The following is a 20,623-nucleotide window of genomic DNA, read 5'->3' on the forward strand; positions in this document are numbered from 1 at the left end:
CCTATAATGAGACTGATGACTACTTTTTATGCCATCCTAGAGCCCTCATCCAGTGGCTGATGGAAGCAGAGGCAGACATCCACAGATATACACTGAACTGAACTCTTGAACCTAGTTGCAGAGAGGGAGGAATGAAGGTCGAAGGGGTTGGTACCAGGCTGGTGAAACCCACAGAATCAGCTGACCTAAACAAGTGGGAGCACATGGACCCCAGACCACTATCTGGGAGGGCAGTACAGGACTGATCCAGACCCCTGAACATGGATGTGAATGAGGAGGCCTCCGCACTCTAGGGGGGCCCTGGTAGTGGATTAGTATTTTTCCCTGGTGTAAGAAGGGACTTTGAGAGCCCATCCCATGTGAAGGGATACACTCTTGGCCTGGACACATGGCGGCAGGGCCTAGGTTGGCCCAGGGCGATGTGGTGGACTTTGGGCAGCCCCATCGAGGGTCCTACCCTGCCTGGGGAGTGGTGGGTGGATGGGGTGGGGAACAGGTGGGGTTGGGGGAGGGTTGGGGGGGGAAGGGAGAAGGGATTGACATGTGAAGCAAGCTTGTTCCTAAGTTGAACTAAAAAAAAATAATTACAAAAAAATTAAAAAATAAAATTAAAAATATTACTGTCATGGCTAGTTTTCTGTCAGTCTGACACAAGCTAGGGTCCTCTGAAAGAAAAGAACTTCAATTGAGAAAGTGTCTCATAAGATCCAACTGTAGGGCATTTTCTTAGTGATTGATGGGGGAGGTCACAGCCCATTCTGGGTGGTGCCATCCCTTGGCTTGTGGTTAGGTTCTATTAGAAAGCAGGCTGAGCAAGCCATAAGGAGCAAGCCAGTAAGCAACACCCATCCTTGTCCTCTGTATCAGTTCATGCCCTGTTTGAGTTCTTGACCCAATGCCCTTCAATGATGAAAGGTGATACAAAAGTGTAAGACAAATAAACCCTTCCCCCCTCCCCAAGTTGCTTTGGACATGGTGGTCCATCACAACACTCATAACCCTAACTAGAATGCTGACCAATAAGAGAAATGTACCTTCTGTATCAGGCCTCATGAGAAGGGTCAGACTTGTATGAGGGAAGAGGTTTGCAGTGTCCCTTCTTTCTCCTTTGGACAGATAAGTGTTTCCTGAAAAGTATATTCCATGTACATCAGCCTCATTTCCAGCACTGAACAAATACCACACAATGGAATCTCCTAGACACATGTCGAGGCCAGGCTGATTGCCATACATGAATCCATTCACAGCTGCAAACATTGGAGAGGAGGAGGAGAAAAGGGGTTGAAGAAAACATATCCTATTAAATGAAGATTTATTCCTAATGTGACTTCCTAATGTAAGGACACATTCAAGCCTGCTCATTGCTTATGTCAGAAATGTCTTTGCTGTCTCCAGAACAGGGAGTAGGTCTGAGTTCACAGAGCATGAAGTTCTGTGTCCCTACCTCACTGGGGATTTCAGTGTTTTCAGCTGGAATGAGATTTCAGCTGGTTTTCTTACTTCTTTCAAAGGTCATCATTGTGAGCAACTACATCTGTGAATAATAACAGCTTACCCTGGGAGTCACACACTGGGAATGCATTTGTTGTTTTACGTGAAAAATTTCCTGATTCGTCTTGAAAAATGGGAACAATCATGTGTAGGAAAATTTCTCTCACTGCTGTTTCCAAAAGATGGCATTCTTGACATGTCCAAAATGCAAAATGTAGAATTTAAAGTAATATTGAAAGGATTGTGGATAGTGTGAGTAGAATCTTTGTAGCTTAAAACAAAATCAAAACCAAAACCCAAATAGCAAAAACTATTAATTTGTACTGAAACTTTCTAATTTTTACTTCTACCAACTACAGTAAATGTTTACTGTTCTCTCTGAATGGTATGGGTCTTTGGAACAATTAGCCCACCGTCTCTAAACACTAACCACATATAAATTAGCTAAAACGTAAAAAAGAAATCTGATACCCATCTTCATTTAAATAAAAATGATGCAGGTTTCCTTGGGTCTTTGGAGTTTTAAAGTTGTCAGTTACTTTTGATGAGCGCAAGCATGGGAATTATGATGGAAGAGTTCATATTTTTGAATCATGACGAAAGATTTTATTTTTAGGTCATTGAAAAAACAAAAAGGAGACTGTTATTACTGGGATACAAATGAGAACAGCATCTAATACATTATTCTCAAATTGAGCATGCCATTGGAATCAATTAAGGACTTATTACATACAGATTCCCAGGTCTTCCTGCAATGTTTATAATTCATTAACTTAAAAGTGGGTCCAAGAATTTGCTGTGCTCACAAACTCTTGGGCAAAGCTGATGCTGTTAATCTAGGAACCACAAAGATGCATTAGGGGCCAGTAAAGATGGCTCAGCTGATAAAGACACTTGTTGCGAAGCCCACCAAACCCGAATTCTGAGAAGAGAAAACTGACCTGTGTATGTTGTCATTTGACCCCCACAGGCACCATGTCATGTGCTCATTATCTCCCTCCCTTCCTCCCTCCTTCCCGCCCTCCCTTCCTCCCTTCCTCTCTCCCTCCCTGGTTTTCTTCCTCTCTCCCTTCTCAATAAACAATTTTTTAAAGGCCACATTCATCACATTAGTATGTCTGTTACATCTGTTTTTTTTCTGAGGTATTTTTATAACCAAAGATAGGGCCGTCAGAGCACTACTACATTGTTTATTTAAAAGTAATGAAAAATGCTGCTCACTTTGGTTTAATTGGTACTATTACACCTGGGCCGGTGGAGTAGATACAGTACTCACAGTGCATCTTATTAGACTCCTGGAAGTCTTTATCTTCCTTATCCACAGTATCAGGGGCAGTTGTGAACATCCTGATATTATCATCCAAGAGTAAACTCTCATTCTCATCAAACACTGTGGGGAACAAGTAGAACTCCTTGTCTACATCTCTCTGCAAATCAAAACAACAATGAGGTGAAGATGGAATGAGTAAAGCAAAAATATTTCTATATGCATAATACTCTGTGCACAAACCATTTTGAGGAATGGCAACAGACGTTTCTGTTCCCCTTTAAAACTTGGTTCATGATGTATTCCGCTTGGGCACCCAAGTTTTCATTGGTGTCTGTTGAGACTTATGGCTTAGTGTGTAACTTGAGCCTCTGGCATCTAAAATTTCACATTCCCTTCTTCCTTCATACCCACAAATGCCCAAACAAATTGAAACCACTAAAACAGTTTATTAAAATAGATTTAAATTTAGATTTGAAATGTCCCCAAAGCCACAGCTGATGACATTACTGGGCAGTGATAATGGAGACTTTAGGTCAGGCCCAGTTGAAGGGACAAAGTTACTTGGATTGTGCCATTGAATATGGTAGAATGTCTCTCCCTCTCCCTCCTCCTCCACCCCTTCCCTTCCCCTTCCATCCTTCCTTCCCCTATCTCATGCATGCCTTATTGGCTATCATGAGGATGAACAGGTTTCTTTGACCGTATGCATGCATGCATGTGTGTTTGTCTACATCACAAAATTGAATGGAACTATCTGACTGTGACTGAACCTTCTAAAACCAAGAGCCAAAATAGACCCCCACCACACGACCACACACACACTTAAGTTATTTGTCTTGGGTATTTTGTTACAGTGATAAAAAATCTAATGTGGCAATGTCTGTGTGCTGGAATCAGAAAAGAAGCCTTCCACACTCCTGAAACCAGTAAGAACCCCTATAAGCCGCACAGATCATCTTCAGTGAGGAAATGTTGCGGCAATGAGCTGGAAGAAGGATCCACACAGTCTTCAGGCAGATTAAAATAAAAACAAACAAGGAAGTAGAAATACTATTTGGTTTTTGGAATGGTCTAGTCATTAAGAAGACAACCAGTCAATGGAATCAAAGCAAATGATCCCCCAGGGAAGAGAATACTGAAGTTATGTTTGTCTTCCTCTTATGACTCATTCAAGCGGACAACATGATTGTTAAGGTGTAAAAAGACCAACTAAGGTGCAAACATGAAGGTTAGACCCTACAGAAAACTTCATCAGTGATGAAGATTGTCTAGGGTGAGTTTCTTGGTGCTGTAGCTATATTTATGTTATTCATGCTTCTGTAAGACACTCCAGTTAAAGCCACTGGTTCACTGAGCTAAACTTGGGTAGGATCACTTCTTTGGTCCACCAATGGCCTATCTGGGATGAACACAGTAGCACAGGATAGCCTCAGATGTCATGCTTATTTGTTTGTTTTATTGAGACATGATTTCTGTGTATCCCTGGCTGTCCTGGAAGTCATTCTGTAAACCAGGCTGGCCTGGAACTCAGAGAGATCCACATGTCTCTGCCTCCCAAGTGTTGGGATTAAAGGCATGTGCCATGATATGTGCCATAAATGTAGTTCTTTTCCCTCAAATACTGGGACTGCAGGCATGTGTTTCCATGCCCAGCTTAGGAGACCCTGTCTTTATAATTTTGTTTGTTTGAAGCAGGGTCTCATATAGCCCAGAATTGCCTCACACTCTAAGTAGATGAGGACAGTCTCGAACTCTTTATTTTTCTGCCTTCACTTCCCAAAGACTTGGAATACAGGTGTGTAGGAGCATGTAACAGGACCCCTTATCTTCAGAGGTGCAACATAAAATACTTTTCAAATCTGAAAAATTATGGGATTATAATGGTGAGTCAAGAGGCTATTATTGCTATTTTTATCACAAAGACTATGCATTCCATTTATAATGCAATTTCTGATTTACTTGAAGTATTTCTACCAGAAAAAAATGTATAATACATTTTAATGCATGAACTTACAATGAAACCCAGAATGATTTCATACTTTTGATCCTCCTGCCTCATCTTACCCTAGTGTTAGGATTATAAGTATGTAATACTATGGCCAACGATAATACAGATCTTAGAAATCTGAGAAAATTTTAAAATAAGACATATGTAAAATCTTCAGCACCTTAAAGCCCAGAATTCTCCTTATAATGATAATTCAAAACAGATTGGGTGTCATTTTTGCTCTCCCCTGCCTGGGCTTACCTGTTTCCCATTTGCAAGTAAGGTGCCTTTCTTGCATATTTTCATTGGCCCAATAAGCCCAGTGAATATATCTTTGGTGGGGTCTACACCAGAATAGTACATCCTAGATAAGCACACAGGATCTGCATAAGTGGGTCCCATTTCTTTGGGGACAGTCCATTCATATATAAAGGTTTCTTTGGGTGCCACATGAGAAGCTGCTTGAGGATGAGGCACACCTACAAAAAAGGTCACAGCAGAAAGGTTACATTTATGTTTTCTAATGTGACTATGGAGCCACCCAGTAGGCTAAGTTTAGTAATACACTTCTAAGTTCCTTGGTCCCAATCAGAATATAATCTCCTTTGTGCTTCCCTGTCAGGTTTGACAGACCGGTGTGATAAACTCAGGAATCCCCTAACCCTGCTCCAAATCTTTATCTAGGATTGATGCCCCTTTTTGTGCTCAAAGAGGGGATATGTGCATTTCCTCTCAAGAAGAACTAATGATGAAAGTCACCTCTTGTATCCTATCAGCTACAACACTGCCTGGCAGTAGGAGGTAATCAGTCTATTTTCTGTTGACCAAACTGAACAGAAAGTAATTGTAGAATTGAAAGGAACTTAGTCTGTGAGCCTTTGCAAATTATCTAAATTTTCCACTTGAAACTGAAGCCAGAAAGCCTCAATAAGCTGCCTATAGTCACATTACAATTGGTGGCAAAATCATGAGATTTCATTGGTAAGCCTCAATAAAAAAGTTAGAATATATCTACATTATTGAATATTTTATATCACTAAAATTATATTAATAAATTCTTATTATGTTAAGATAATAAACATCACAAAACTATAATGCCAGGTATATTTGTATACTAGGAACTCAACCATATTTAATGTATGTTATATATACACACATAAAAGCAGGAGGATTGCATATATATGTGGGGGGGTATATGATTGTTATGGAATTGTGGATTGCTAATATTTTGGGTTATAGATTTCTGTATTTTTCAAATATTCAAAAGTGAGCTTCTAACTTTAACATTGCAAGAACTTAAAAAAAGATCCACCTTAGTTGGGGTCATCCTTGTGGATCTCTGGACATTTCTCTAGTGCCAGATTTCTCTTTAAACCTATAATGGTTCCCTCTATTAAGGTATCTCTTTTCTTGTTCTCCTCTATTCTTCCCTGATTTAGTCTTCCTGATCCCTCATGTTTTCCTCCCCCTCTCTCCTTCTCCCCTTCTCTTTTTCCTACACCCACCCCCATGCACCCAATTGTCCCTTTCCCCTTCTTCGGGGGGACCATTATGTCTCTCTTAAGGTCCTCCTTCCCTAGCTTCTCAGATGATGTGACAGACTTGATGATCCCCCTTTGAAGCCTCACCCTCCCTGGGGAATGGATTGGGGGTGGGATGAGGGGTCAGTGGGGGGATTGGGAGGATGGGAGGGAGAGGGAACTGGGATTGATAACAATCAAATCCACCTAGTAGTATTTCAGAATTGTAAAATTAATACAGCCCAACTAAATTCTTATTAGGATGGTCAGTAGTTATTCAGTTAAGGCAGAACAAGATTCTATAAACCAGTTGGCAAGCATTATTTGCATTTGCATAATTCTTAAAAGGAACATGGTCAGTATTTGGCATTCAGCTTACTCAGGGCTGAATTACCTACTCACCTCCCTTTAGGGAGTGGGCAGTGGGGGCATAGTATGTCCCCTCATTTTCCGCAGTGAATCTCACCCCCGTTGGCTGAATGCTGAGAGGGTATGGTCCTTTGTTATGAAAGGTGACTTTAATGATGTCTCCTACTTCTGCCCAAATGACAGGACCTAGGAACAAAGATAGTATTTTGTTGTGTGACAAATAGAAAGTGCAAAACAGTTATTGGCTTTAGCTGAGCCCTCTGACAGGCATTCCAGGATCAAGGTGCAGATGTGTAGCAAGTTGGAAAACCTGGTGTTTAAAAAATCCATTATAGCTACAATGTGGCAAATTTGGAAAAATGCAAAATTCTTTTAATCAAACTAGAGGAAGATTAATAATTTGTTTATTATCTTTCTTCAAGTCAGTAAAATTTGTACATCACAAAAACTAATTCATAGTGTCTATACACCTACAAAAATCTGGAATATCTACACATTTATAGATATAGCTATATAGTATACAAATGTTTAATATAGTATTCATAATGACATTTATTGAGTGAATTTGAATCTTATCCCTGCTTCTAAATGTTTATGTCTAATATCTCATCTAAACCTTACTAAAGTTTCTTGTAGTAGTAACCATAATTATCTTCACGTCATAAACAAATCAGGCACAGAAAATTAAGTCATTTTCATTAGTCATCCAGCTTGTAGATAAAGAGGAAGACTATCTCTTGCTGTGTTCACCAGTTATGAGATTACTTGGTGCTCATTGGTAACAGCCTCTAGCACAGACCCAGCCTAGGTCATCAGTAAGCCCACATTTGGTTTTTGAGAAAGAACACTTTGGCTAAGTCAGTTATTTAAATGTCACACACTTTCCCTTATCTTTTCACAATGTAGCAAAGATTTGTGGCTGATAATTTACTTTTGACAAAGTAACCAGCTGCTGTGTATCAAGTGGTAACTGATCTCCTGTGTGCCTGGATTTTATCTAAAACATCGTGCTGCAGGTCCTGACACTTTTCTCTCTGAGGCTGGGACAATCAAGAAGAAAAGCCTGGTGTAAAGAAGATTCCAGCCTGGTGTGCTCTGCTTGGCCTTACCCAGGATTCCAAGGTGTTGCTCATCAGGGCCTCTCTGTTTCCGTTTTGTGAAGGAGTCATCTGTATACTCACGATAAACAATTTTTTTATAAGAGCCACCAATTCTCATAGCACCTTGTTCAAAAAATACCTTTGAATCACTGACAAAAAGAAAAAGGGATTAATTGGGTGTGGAGATAGAACAGAAGTGGCTATTTACATAGAATCCTAACTGAAGAAGGAGAGTCTGTACAATGCTTAGCACTGCATTGCACCTGTGAGTGACAGTCCACACGAATTTCACTGAAGAGGCACACAGACCTAGGCCACTCTTGTGTGATGAAGAAGAAAATCAAGGAAGAAGTTGTATTGTAAAGTTAAGTGAAAGCAAATTTCAATATGGCTATGTCACCCCTGTTCTGCAACAGACCCTTTTCACCCCACTGTACAGCAGCTGTCCTTTGTTAGGTATGAGCATCAGCTCATACTTGCCTTTACTTGCCAGAAGTCACATGGTAATGCAGGGAGGTTGCTAGTTTTTTCCCATTTACAAGCAAAGCAATTCCATCTCAGAAAGTGATAGGATTTTCACAAAGCCACCCTGTTGGTATTCAGGCATCTATACTGGCCTACTCTTGGGGTTCTAACAGGGTACACCCTCAGCTGCAGCTACTAAGAGCACCACCTGTGCACATTCTCTGCCTTTCCTCCTTTGATGCTCCTGTCCCCAGAGAACAGTCTACTCCCTCCCCTTCCCCCTTTTTAAGATCTCTTTCCCCTAATAAAAAACACCTCCATGTGAACTCTGTCTCATGGTGTTTTTTTTTTTTTTCTTTTTAATTACAACATGCCCCTTTATCTCTTCTTTTGTTTGACAAATGGGTTAGCACCAGATTTTTGCCAGGATTCCTGTACTATGTTGATGAGATAATGACAGGCAAGCATAATTACTCATACACACTGATCACACATCTATTAGAGGAGATCAAGCTCTGATTATACAAGCTGATTGCATATAGTCCAAGAAGCAGAGTGTTGTGGAACATTTCTCCTAAGGAAAGCAGCCAAGGCCACAGTATAGAAGCCATTAGAAGTGATGCTCTCAAGGTGATGTGTGGATGGTGGGAAGGGCTAGAAGATTAAAGGATGCTCGGAGTACAACCCAAGAGAGAGCCCATGCCAGGACCCTCTTTTTAAGGGATCACCTGCACACACCAAAGCCACGCCCTAAGGCCATTACCTCAAGTCTGTTGTCAGAACAAGATGCCACTACATGCAGGAGGTACAAAAAAGCAAGAGTAAGTATGTAATGAGTACGCCATGCTCTACTCTGATATTTGTTTATGCTGTAACAAATAAAGCTTGCTTGAAAATCAGAGTGGAGGTAGCCACTAGTTAATGATAGCGGCTAAGCATTGGTAGCACACGCCTTTGATCCCAGCACTTGGCATCTCATGCCTTTGATCCCAGCACTTGGGAGGCACATGCCTTTAATCCCAGCACTTGGGAGGCACATGCCTTTAATCCAAGCACTACGGAGGTGGAGATAGGACTAAAAGGTGGGTGGAGACATGTTCTCTCATCCATTCAGTCTGAGGATTCCTAGAGACGGGAGCTGAGCCCCATTGATCTGAGGATACAATATAGGTAAGAAGTCTCTCTAGTGGCTGGCTCCTTTATTTCTCTGATCTTTCAATAAGACCAATTAGATTTATGCTTCACTCCACAGCAAGGATCCTTAAGCCTTCCTACTCTAACCTCCCTTTTGCCTGAGAAATTTTTACAAGACCCTGAGTACAGAGATATATAAAATAGGTTTACAAATATATTGAAGATAAGAAACCATAAATTTATTTGAAGACAATTTTTAAAATGTACATAAATTTACCTCATTTAAAATGAAATAAATTTGCATACTAATGAGATGGCTGTGCTTGTTTATCCTCACAAAAAGAATTAAGTGTTGGCTGGATATCTAATACTGCAGAACACAATGTCTTCAACATTTTTTAGAGCAGATCAATATTTTGGTTTTCTAATTGTAAGTATGGAAAGTATAGAGTACAAAGTACAAAGTAGTACAAGTAAGTTTAAGATCATTTCAGAAACTGTTGGACATTCTGCTTTAACTCCAGGCAAAGATTCATTTAAAAAAAAAAAAGATTCATTTAACAATTTTATGTGTGTGGGAAACTCAGTCAGCAACTCAAACAACTTTTTTGTTTTGCTTTGTTTTGTTTGTTTTTTTTGAGACGGGGTTTCTCTGGAACTCCCTTTGTAGACCAGGCTGGTCTCAAACTTGAACTCACAGAGATCTGCCTGCCTCTGCCTCCTGGGTGCTAGTATTAAAGGTTGTGCCACCAGTACCCAGCTCAAATGGCAATTTTTAAAATCAAACCTTGTGACAAAAACAGTCCAAAGATATACCAGTTTGTACTTGCATGCTGAGTGACAGAGGAAAACAGTGAGATTCTGTTTGCTGTACGTCAACCATTATGTTTGCATAAGAACAGAAAACTCTGAATATACAATAACAGTACCATAATTCATAACATACAGCAAGTATTCCAGGCAGCTGAGTTGACAGTGGCATGCAAAGAGCAAAGTGTGCATGTTGTGTGTTTGGATCCAAGGCCACAGAGAAATCATGTGACAGAACACAGGAAAGTATTCCCTAGAACACCTAGTATTCATGATACTTTAGGTTTTTAATTAATTTTTAGTTTTTGTATATTCAAAAAACTTCTACTGTTGACAAAATACTTCTGATCTTCATATTCGTCTGTGTAGTCTCATGTGGGGTAGCAACCCACAGTTGATGAGACAGGCCCATAAATCACAGCAGAAGCAGAGAATATAGGGCAGAAGAATAAGGAATGATGCCTGGAGAGATAGAAGTGGACAAGCAGACCTGGCTAAAGTTTGGGTATTCCATTCCATGGCAATAATGGATAATTTAAGATGTCATGATGAGTGTTTTAGGAGGAGCTCTGGAAAAGTTGCTTAGAGAAAAAGTTATGAAATCAAATACTATAGGAGGAAGGCCAGTCAGAAACAGCTTTTATAACTTCAGTGAAAGACAATGAGGTGTTTTGTGGTATTAGCAAAGAAGATGAAGGGAAGCAGGTAGCTTTCAGAGAATTGTACTTGCTGAGGAGAGTAGGAGGCATTGATGAAGGAAAGTGAGTTTTGACAGTTCTCAGGTTCTGGATTCCCAGCACCTGGGTAAGTATGATGGGGTAAGATGGTGAAGCTGTCTGTTGAGTGAAGAGGAAACTGTTTTGTACAGGAGACAGTGAATTCAGGTTGTACATGCCTCATCCAAGTGGGGGTGTCATTAAGAAAATGGAAATATAAATCTGAAATTTGTAGGACTCTTGGAGGTTGGAGATGCAGCTTTGGGTGTTGTCATGTGGGTGTCAGTATAGCCTGGGACCTAAGTCTGTGCTTTAGGAGATACAGACCTGGGCACAGCCAGCCAGCTCTCCAACACTAGTAACACAGAATACTTTCTCAAACTTTCAAAAGTGGGAACTGTTTTTTAGAGATGGGTCACAGACAGAGATTCTGTGAAACAGTGATGTCTATGAAACTGTTAGTTTTTGCTAAGGCTCACTGACAATACAATCTGTGTGTAGACATGGGTTAATGGCATAATCTTGTAGACATTAAAAAATGAACACTTTTATTTATTTTGTGTATATGTGTCCATATGTGCTGTGGTGTGTATATACAGGTCAGAGGACAGCGTTCAAGAGTCAGTTGTCTCTTGTGGGCCCTAGGGATGGAAATTGGTTTACTAGGCTGGGCAGAAAGCATCTTTACCCACTGAATCATCTGAATGGTGCCCACTGACTTTTGAGATATTGCCTTCTCTACTTTGTGGAAAGTTGCAGATAGAAAAGGAAGACTAAGAAAGGAAGAATACATCAGCTTATGAAATTCATCCAGACGCATACAAAGAGTAACCTGTGTGCATCAGAGGACACCATTCAGAGGGTGAAAGATTACATAACAGATGAAAAAACTCGGTTGAGTATCTGATGAAGGACTAATATTCAGGCTATATAATACTCCATATATATATATATATATATATATATATATATATATATATATATATCCCAAGTCAAAACAGGGCAAAGGACATAGATGGACATTTCTCTGAAGAAAATATATGTATGGCCAGGAAGCCTTGCATAGACATTTAATATCATTATTCATAAAGGAAAGGGTCTTGGTAGGGAGCTACCTTTCCGGGGCTGTTAAGTTGTCTCCAGTGAAGATATCTGTGCCAGAAGGAGCATAGTTCCAGATGATCTCTTCAGCAGCAATGTAATAGTGTCTCACATGTTTTGCCTGGGTATCAGCCTCTGGTGAGGGCTTGTTACAGTCTCGAACTTGGAAAAAGGCTTGCAAACCGGCTGAAACACCAAAGAGAAGGCTCTGATGAGTTGTGGCAATTTCTGATGAGATGAGAGGTAAAAATTGAATCCATTGGTAGAGATAATGCAATAAAGCACAGCAAACAGCTATGAATAGACTACCAATGAAAAATTTAAGTTTTTAAACAGACACGAATCTTTTAATGAATATGACAGAAAAGAGACATTAAGCATGTGAGTTTTCAATGTAAGATACCCAGTTTTCATGGGATCCCTCTCAAGACACTAGTGAGTCAATGTCACATAACCATTAAAACTTTCATTGAACAAGCCTTTTATTTTGAGGGGGTTGGCTGTTTTAAAATAAAAGTCTAATTTCCTTGGGAAATAAATTCCATAAGTAGGTTTTAAGAACTAAGAGTGTTCTTATAACTTGTGTTACGGAAACGGTAATGATATTTGCAAGTTAAGACAAAGGACAGATGCAACACATTATTAAGAAACTTGGTTTTACTTGACACAAGTAAAAAAACAAGCTACTTTCCAGCATAAAGTATAAATCTGTTTTTGTAGAACTCTATTTTTACATTGAGAAATGACAAGTGATACTATATTTTCATGGCAGAAGCCATTGCTGTATTCCAGAAATTAATATTGTTTTCAGATTTCATTATTTTATAAACATTCCAACCTTACCTCTTCTTATTACATTATGATGTAAACATTATGGAGAAAAAACTAAGGTAATAATTCATTGTTCAGATTACTTAATTAGCTGTTTGATTCTGCTTTTCCTCAACCATCTCCTACTAGTAGAGTAACCAATACACAGCTTCTTTTACAACTGACAGTTAACTAGAGGTGAAGATGATTACCTTTCAAGTGGTTTAGGTTCTGACAACTGAGCATCCAGACTCCAGGATTCTGGGCCACCATAAAACCATCAAACAGGGTGGCAGAGAACAGGTTGACTGTATCAGTACGGTAGTTCCTGCTGGTCAGTGCTTGACCGTGAAAGGAAGCTGCATGCACATCAATTTCATTACCCATACCAAAAAGATACCATTTCACTCTGTCTTCTGCACACATGGAGAGTCCTGGAAGGCTTCCAAATGTATATCCATTCATAGCTGCAAGTTAAGATTAGAGTTTTTGCCAAATAGACATTGGTCATTGGGATACTGATAGTTAGCTCTACAGAAACAGAATCAATTTAGTATAGAAAATATCTGCCACACTTTCAGTTACCCCACCCCATATCCATGCCAGACATTGCTAGTCAATCACATATTCTTTCATTTTGGGACCTTAGTTTATGCTAAGTTTCACTGCCAATATAATATTGAAGATGAATGAAACATTAGAAATAAAAACTTACTTGGTCTCTGATGTTTATAAACTATTTACATTGATTTTTTTGTGTGTGGCATATTTAAATATAGATGCATCCATATATATTAAGAGAACACTCAGTTAAAGGTAAAATATTGAAGGTTATTTAATAATCAGTTATTAACTGTACTTGTAGGCAAAAGCAGATGATTTATATTTCTTCTTTTTGCTTAGTATTGTTTTGGATTTAATGAATTTCTTTTGCAATAACAGCACCAAGTAAAAATGTTCCTAAGATTGAAAGACACAATTAAAAGAGATTTTAAGAAAGAGGAAATGCAGGAAATGAGAACAGGGACCAAAGCCAGGAAGACCTGAAAGGTCAAAAAGCAGTATGGCCTGAGACCCTTGGAAAAAACTGAAGGTCATTGTACAAATTGGGCAGTCCTAGGAAATCCATGGGTAGAAACACTAATGTTAAGGACAATTAATTTACCAGATGTGACCATGGCACCAAACTATATTCATCCAGACTAGAAATTGGGCAATAGTTTTTTAAAGTCTGTTTTTGTTAGCAGGATAACAAAGAGAAGGTAAAATGTACAGGAAGGAGACAGTTATGTCAGAGGAAAACAAAACAATATCTTTCGGATAGAAGAAAGCTGGAAATAAATTCATTTTCTCGTTTGGAAGTGCAGTTACTGTTTTCTTACTTTTCAAGTGAAGATCATTTTAAAGAAGCTAAATGTAAATAAAACCTATATTTTCGGTATAATTAATGTTAAGGTACTTACTTAATTTACCATGTAAATTCTGAGGGCTAGATAACTTAATTTCATTATTTATGTCCCTGGAATTAAGGAAAAGCTTGGGCTGTCAAGAAGCCATTTCTAGGAGACACAAAGTGAACTAAAATATTTAAATGATATAGAATAGTGGTCTTGTTGGGGGCAATGTAGTACATAAAAGGGATACTTTTTAGAATTAGTGGTCTGAGTTATTTTATTAAACATAGTTGGATGATTTATAGTGTAAATATAATTTTAAACATTTACTTCAATAGTCCTAATTGGATCCTTCAAATAACTTATAGAATGAGATTGGAGGATAAACATGTATGTCTGTAGGTCCTTAACTTGTAATTGATGTGGGAAGGTCCAGTTCATTGTAGGTGGTACTACCTCTGAACTGGTGGTCCCAAGTGCTAAACAAAAAGCAGGCTCTGCAAGCCAGGGGAAGCAAGTCAGTAAGCAGCACTCTCCATGGCTTCTGCATCATCTCTGACCTCCAGGTTCATGTACTGTTTGAGTTCCTGTCCTGACTGCCTTCAATGATGGACAGCGATGTGAAAGTGTAAGCCAAATCAACCCTATCTTGTCAAACTTGCCCTTGGTCATAGTGTTTCATCACAGCAATAGCAACTCTAACTAGGACAGACAGATATCAAATTGCATGTCCAATGTGCTTTTGTTATTAGAGCCTCTGGGTAGGAGTGTGAAAGAATACTCTTGGCAGAATTATTGAAACAAAACTGTCATATCTTTTGCAATCTTACAGTACATCCTGTTGCTCTCCTGGAAGTCTTCATCATCTTTGTCAACTTTCTCTGGTTCAGAGCAGAAGGCTTTGATGTTATCTTCTAGATACCAGCTGAGATTTTCATCCACCACAGAGAACATTACTACAAATTCTTGGTCAATATTTTTTTCTTTTTCCTTATCTAGAGAATCTGAAGCAGAAATTTGTTAGTTTAGTATATCTGAATTTTCTGCATGTGATTCAACACGTTTTTTAGGTGATTAGAGTTCCTTTTCTAAATTTAGTGTTCATTGTCTTAATAAACCACAGATCTGGACACGCTGCTCCACTTTGTGGAAACACTCAGGGAAGCTCACATCCTGTGCACTGCATGCTTATGTATCTATACATCTACTGACAAAATCATTAAATTTTGGCAACTGAGAAGTTTATAATTCAGATACATCCATATCTTCTTGAACACACATATAGCCACAAGCCAACATGAGAAGGTTTTTACATTTCAATCTCTTGAGTTATGCTGTCTTCATGAGGTGAGGAATAAATGTACTATTATTATACTTACCAATATAATAAAGGTAATTACAGCTATTGCTAGGGAGTGCCACTGAGGTGGTCACACACATAGTAAAGTCATGTATCTCCATGTAACACCATTGTTGGAAGTTACACCCAGCAAACCTATCCTACAGAGAACTGATATCAAGCATCTTAGCTTCATTGGCATTTTCCTTTGAAGGTTTGTTCCATTTTTTCAGGCCATCAATGCCAATCCTGTGCTTTACTTCCTTCTTCTTTTTTTTTTACCCTTACCATTTATCTATTTAACTGCAACATAGAATAAATTATAGCTTAAAAAAACTAATTGAAAAAAGAAAATAAACTGCCTTGAACCTGTCTCTCATATTGTGAGCAGTGAAAAAACACACCTTTTTTACAGAGTATTAAAGGTCCTATGAGTCCTGATGCAATATCTTTTGGAGCGTCAACATGGGAGTGGTAAATCCTGGTCACACAATTGCTGTCTCCGTCAACAGGACTTTGCTCACTGGCATGTAGCACATACAAATATTTTTCTCCAGGAAGCACTTTGTCATCTGCTTTTTGAAAATCTGTGGTATTGTCAGGGTAGACAGCCCCTGGAGAGCAGCATGTAATGGAGATGGAAAGTTAGTACATATGAACATAGTTGAAGGGATTGCCAGTCCTTAACAACTAGTGGGTAACCTTTGGACATTCAGTAATGTGAATTTGAACACACAGAAAAAAGAAACAAGAGGTTAGTATCTAGGGATCCCATAACCTTCACAGAAATAATTATTATTAATTTGGTAATTGATTGAGTCATACATAGTAGATATTCAAGAGACTGCAACTTTTAAAATTTAAGGGAAAGCTTTCACCTGGGGGGGGGGGTCATGGTATAAAGAGTAAGCAAAAAAAATCCTCTCAAATAAATGAAACTTCTTATATAATATCTGATTTGTGTGCATATGTATAGAAATTACACAGTGCAAAAAATTTACACTTAACTTTAGAAATTTTCAAACATGTGCAAGTTGAAATAAACTTCTATCTTGCCCTAAGTGTTAATGGATTTCAGTGTACCTATAAACCCAGATTTAACAATGATAAACCGAAAGCCATTCTTTTTTTCCCATAACCCCACTCAACTTTATCTTTACCCATATGAAATTATTTCAAAGCAAATTCTAGATACATTCAGTTTATGAATATCTGAGCATGTATCTATAGAAAATAAGAACTTTTCTTCTTAACAAACACAAGCTTACTACTATCACTTGAAAGTCAGCATTAACTCTAATATACCATGGTGCTGTAAAAAATAAAAAGCATAATAGCCAATTGTTATATTATCAGTAGAACCATTTGGTTCAGATAGAAACATAAAAGAGATGGTGTGATTTGGAACTCTGTCCTCTCGTCATGACATGCCCTTGCAATTTTGCAATCAGAGCAGCTGTGGTTACCCACAGGAGACTCTCACAAGATTGAGTCCAGAGAGTGAAGGCTCATGAGGTACCTCAGGAAGCAGTGTTCATAGCAGCCCTGTCTTCCCCTAGGACATTACATGGTGCTCTTCTTTAGTATCACTGCCTGTGCATTGCCAGGCTCCTGCAAGTAAACCCAGTTCAACTCACTGGCTCATCATGCAAGACTTAGGTAGCATCATTTCTTTAGTGCCCCGTCTGGGCTAGATACTCAAAAGTTGATGTCTCTTCAGGAAAAGACACACAACATCAAACATTCATTTTCTAAAAATTCACCTCTTTAAAATTTTAATTTATTTTACACTTATTCCTTGTGTGTGTGTGTGTGTGTGTGTGTGTGTGTGTGTGTGTGTGTGTGTGTGTGTGTGTGTGTGTGTGTCTGTCGGCACACACACACATATTGTGGTGCATGTGTAGAGGTGAGCTGATAACCTGGGGGAGCTAGTGTTCCAGTGTTCTCCACATGAGTTCCAGGGACTGAACACAGGTTCTCAGGCTGTGTGGCCGGTGTATGAGATTATTCAGGCCACCTTAGCTGGGCTGCAGTTTATAGGAGGTCAGGATGGAAGCTGATAGCAGCATGATCACTGGAAGAATTCCAAAGATAAGACAGCCTCCTCCCTGAATCCTTCTCTTCCCTCTGGCTTCATGCCTCTTCTAAGCTGTCCACTTCTCATATTCTTCTTCTATTAGATGGGGAGGGGTAATTAAGTACCGGTGGTCCACTGTCAGTACCCAGGGCATTTCTGCACATATGTCACTCCCACTACAGAAAGTCACATAACTAGAAGAAACAAAGCGCTTATTATGATGAGTTCAAATCCCATTATAAAATAGATTGGTGTTAAAAGTATGGTTACGGGTTCTGCCTAACAATACCAATTTTAGAAGTTAAAAGGTTTTCCTGCTGAAGAGGAAACTATAACTACATTGCACACTGCACTTACCCTCATTCTCCTTGTAGTAAGTTACCCCATGTGAATGAAAAGTGTAGGGCCTAGAGGCAAAGTTCTTTAAGTGAACATAAATTTTATCACCAGCTTCAGCTTTGATAATAGGGCCTAGGAACCCTAGCCAGACTGGTTTGTCTATAGTCTTCCTAAAGGTGTCATCTGTGTACTGAACATAAAGGGCCTTCTTGTATGCTCTTCCAATACGATCTGGGCCATTTTGAAGATACAGATTGGACTGTTCCCTGCAAAGGAAAAGACACTTTCATCAGAAGCTTTCATTTAGGGGAATCAATGATTACATCAACAATCAGCCTTTGCCTGTTGTATAAACACCTCCAAAGATGAAGAGGGGAGCTGTCGGTTGTCTCTATTTTAAGACATGAGATGTTTCTTATCAGAAGCACGGTAGAGAAATACTTGTGAGGACCTTGCAAAACCATGGTGCCAAAAACAAAACAAAATAAAAATGAGTGGAACTAAATTAATTTTGTCTTTTAAATTATTGATTTGAGTATGTTGCGTATGTGTGTATGTTGTGTGTGTGTGTGTGCATGCGTGCACGCACTCGAACAGGCGTTTGTGCACACCCACCTGTGGAATGTTTGTGGAAACCAGAGATCTATGTTAGGACCTTCCTCCATTACTTTCCACTTTAGCTTTGGAGACAACGTCTCTCACTGAAGTGGAACTCCCCATTTCAGCTGGCCCGTGAGCTTCCCAACACCTACTTCCAGAAGCTGTCTCTCTCTGGTCATGTGATTCATTTTACCCAGCTGTGCCCTGTTTTACCTGGGTGTTAGGGATCAGAAGGCTTGTACAGCAAGTACATTACCCATTGGGCCTTCTCCACAGTCCAATCTATCATTTTCATTTCTTTTAGGAGTCCTAGAAGTATTATGTAATCTGTAAGAATTTGAAAATTACCTTTACATTTAAATTACCACTTGTATTTTTTAATCCTTGACTACCATAGATACTTCATATTGAATGCTTGCATTCTGATTAATGCCAAATAATAATTTGAAAATTCTCCTAAATATATCAACATAATAAATAGAACTAGGAAGGGAGAAAAAAAGAAACTTGGGGGGAGTATATTTGATATTTACACCTAAATTGGTTCTTACATACTGAACTCACAAAGTTAGTTTTCAGTGGGATCTAGTTGTGAAGAGTGCCATGCAACCATTTGGAAGGACTCAACTAAATCCTGGTGTTAGCAAAGTCTTCTGCAACCAAGGTCTTGCATTTGTACTATGTATGTGAGCTGTCTGTTATAGCCCATCAGTTTTCATTTACCACTCTCCACTTAACCATCCCAGAGCAGGATAACCTGACTGAAAAGTAAATTTTGTCATGGTCCCTGGGCTGAGAGCTCCTCAGCAAGGTTCAGATACATTTGTTTTCTTCTCATGTTCAAGACAAAGATGGAGCTGGTTAGGGGCTCTTGAATTGCTACAGAAGTTGAAAACATGATTTTCAAAAGTCTAGGGTTCTAGCCTCATGTTTTCTAAATGTTAACCTTAATAATTATCTCCTAATGCACTAGGTAATGCACAAATAAATTCATGGCTTCAGTTTGATGATTCTGACTGGGGGCAGAGGGGAGTGGAGCACAGGCCCCTTAATTTTTTTTAACCAGGAGACTGATGTATTCTGGTGCAGGCAGCCACCTTGGGCTTGTGGGAACCTGTGAAGTAGGTGATGAGAGCAGCCAGTGCAGAGGTGGTGGGGTTCCTTGATATTGAGACAGAAACATGGAAGCTTCTGTTTTCAGCTGGTACCATGGTGGTGCCAGATCTCTGTATGTGGTAGCTGTATAGACAAAACCTGACTACTTTGGTCAGGGAGCACCACCATTTGGCAGAGATCCTGGGGCTGGATTTGAGAAGAGGGAGTATGAATAAGTAGTAAAGGAGCCACATTTTCCTGGATTGACTAAGAGTGACAGTCTCAGAGACACACATATGTTGACAACTGATTGCATAAAAACGAGGACTCTCAAAGGAAGCAGAATTATATACTGAAAGATGATGGAGATGGTATTTCTTGCTCCTTCAAACCCATCTTGGTGTGATGGTTATACTGGAAGTAAGAAAAGTAAAGCAGTTAAAAACACACCAATTGTGGAACAGTAAAATGCTACTAAAAATATTTGCTGTGCTGTGTCCTGCTTGTATTACCTTATAATTGTTATGTGCGTCCCATTATGTTAAAGCAAAGCAGAAGAAAAAAAAATGGGGGCATCTTGGAGACTTCAAGAAATACATGAATACAGATCAGAACACTGGGGTGAACTCTGCCCCAAACCCATAGAATTAGTGTGGACATAAGGCATTTTATTGCTCATTTCTTAAATAGGATGTGCTCTGCCTTAGCTTTGTGATTAATTTTTTCTAGACAAAGGTTTTTAGGGGATGGTGTATTCATGAAAATGACCTTCAAAATAAAAATTGACCTGAAGCTAAAATATGCTCAAAGATTTTACATAATTATATCTCCAATTGGTTCTTCCATTGGCCTGGTCATTGTGAGAAATTTCCCTTGCCAAATTGAGAAATATCTAACTTCAGGGAAGTCTGCTTATGAAGCTGTCCTCCAAAGGAACGTCAGGGGGCCACTCGTGGCTTGGGGACAAAGGGTCGGTCACCTACTGGAAGCCTCTGGGAACAGTGCC

General features: G+C 39.2%; 1 protein-coding gene across 1 annotated transcript in view; it reads right to left on the reverse strand.

Moving 5' to 3' along the window:
* Cp (ceruloplasmin) overlaps nt 1-20,623 on the reverse strand; it is a 39,201-nt gene that overhangs the window by 10,742 nt on the left and 7,836 nt on the right. The window contains exons 2-11 of the mRNA XM_035451037.1: nt 17,941-18,188; nt 15,911-16,120; nt 14,998-15,171; nt 12,986-13,240; nt 11,978-12,149; nt 7,747-7,886; nt 6,671-6,823; nt 5,010-5,227; nt 2,768-2,918; nt 1,035-1,247 (exon numbers count right to left, since the gene is read on the reverse strand). Of these exons, the coding sequence (XP_035306928.1) occupies nt 1,035-1,247; nt 2,768-2,918; nt 5,010-5,227; nt 6,671-6,823; nt 7,747-7,886; nt 11,978-12,149; nt 12,986-13,240; nt 14,998-15,171; nt 15,911-16,120; nt 17,941-18,188 (1,934 nt within the window). The remainder of the gene's footprint in view (nt 1-1,034; nt 1,248-2,767; nt 2,919-5,009; nt 5,228-6,670; nt 6,824-7,746; nt 7,887-11,977; nt 12,150-12,985; nt 13,241-14,997; nt 15,172-15,910; nt 16,121-17,940; nt 18,189-20,623) is intronic.

This window comes from Cricetulus griseus (assembly GCF_003668045.3).
Source record: "Cricetulus griseus strain 17A/GY chromosome 1 unlocalized genomic scaffold, alternate assembly CriGri-PICRH-1.0 chr1_0, whole genome shotgun sequence".
Taxonomy (NCBI): Eukaryota; Metazoa; Chordata; class Mammalia; order Rodentia; family Cricetidae; genus Cricetulus; species Cricetulus griseus.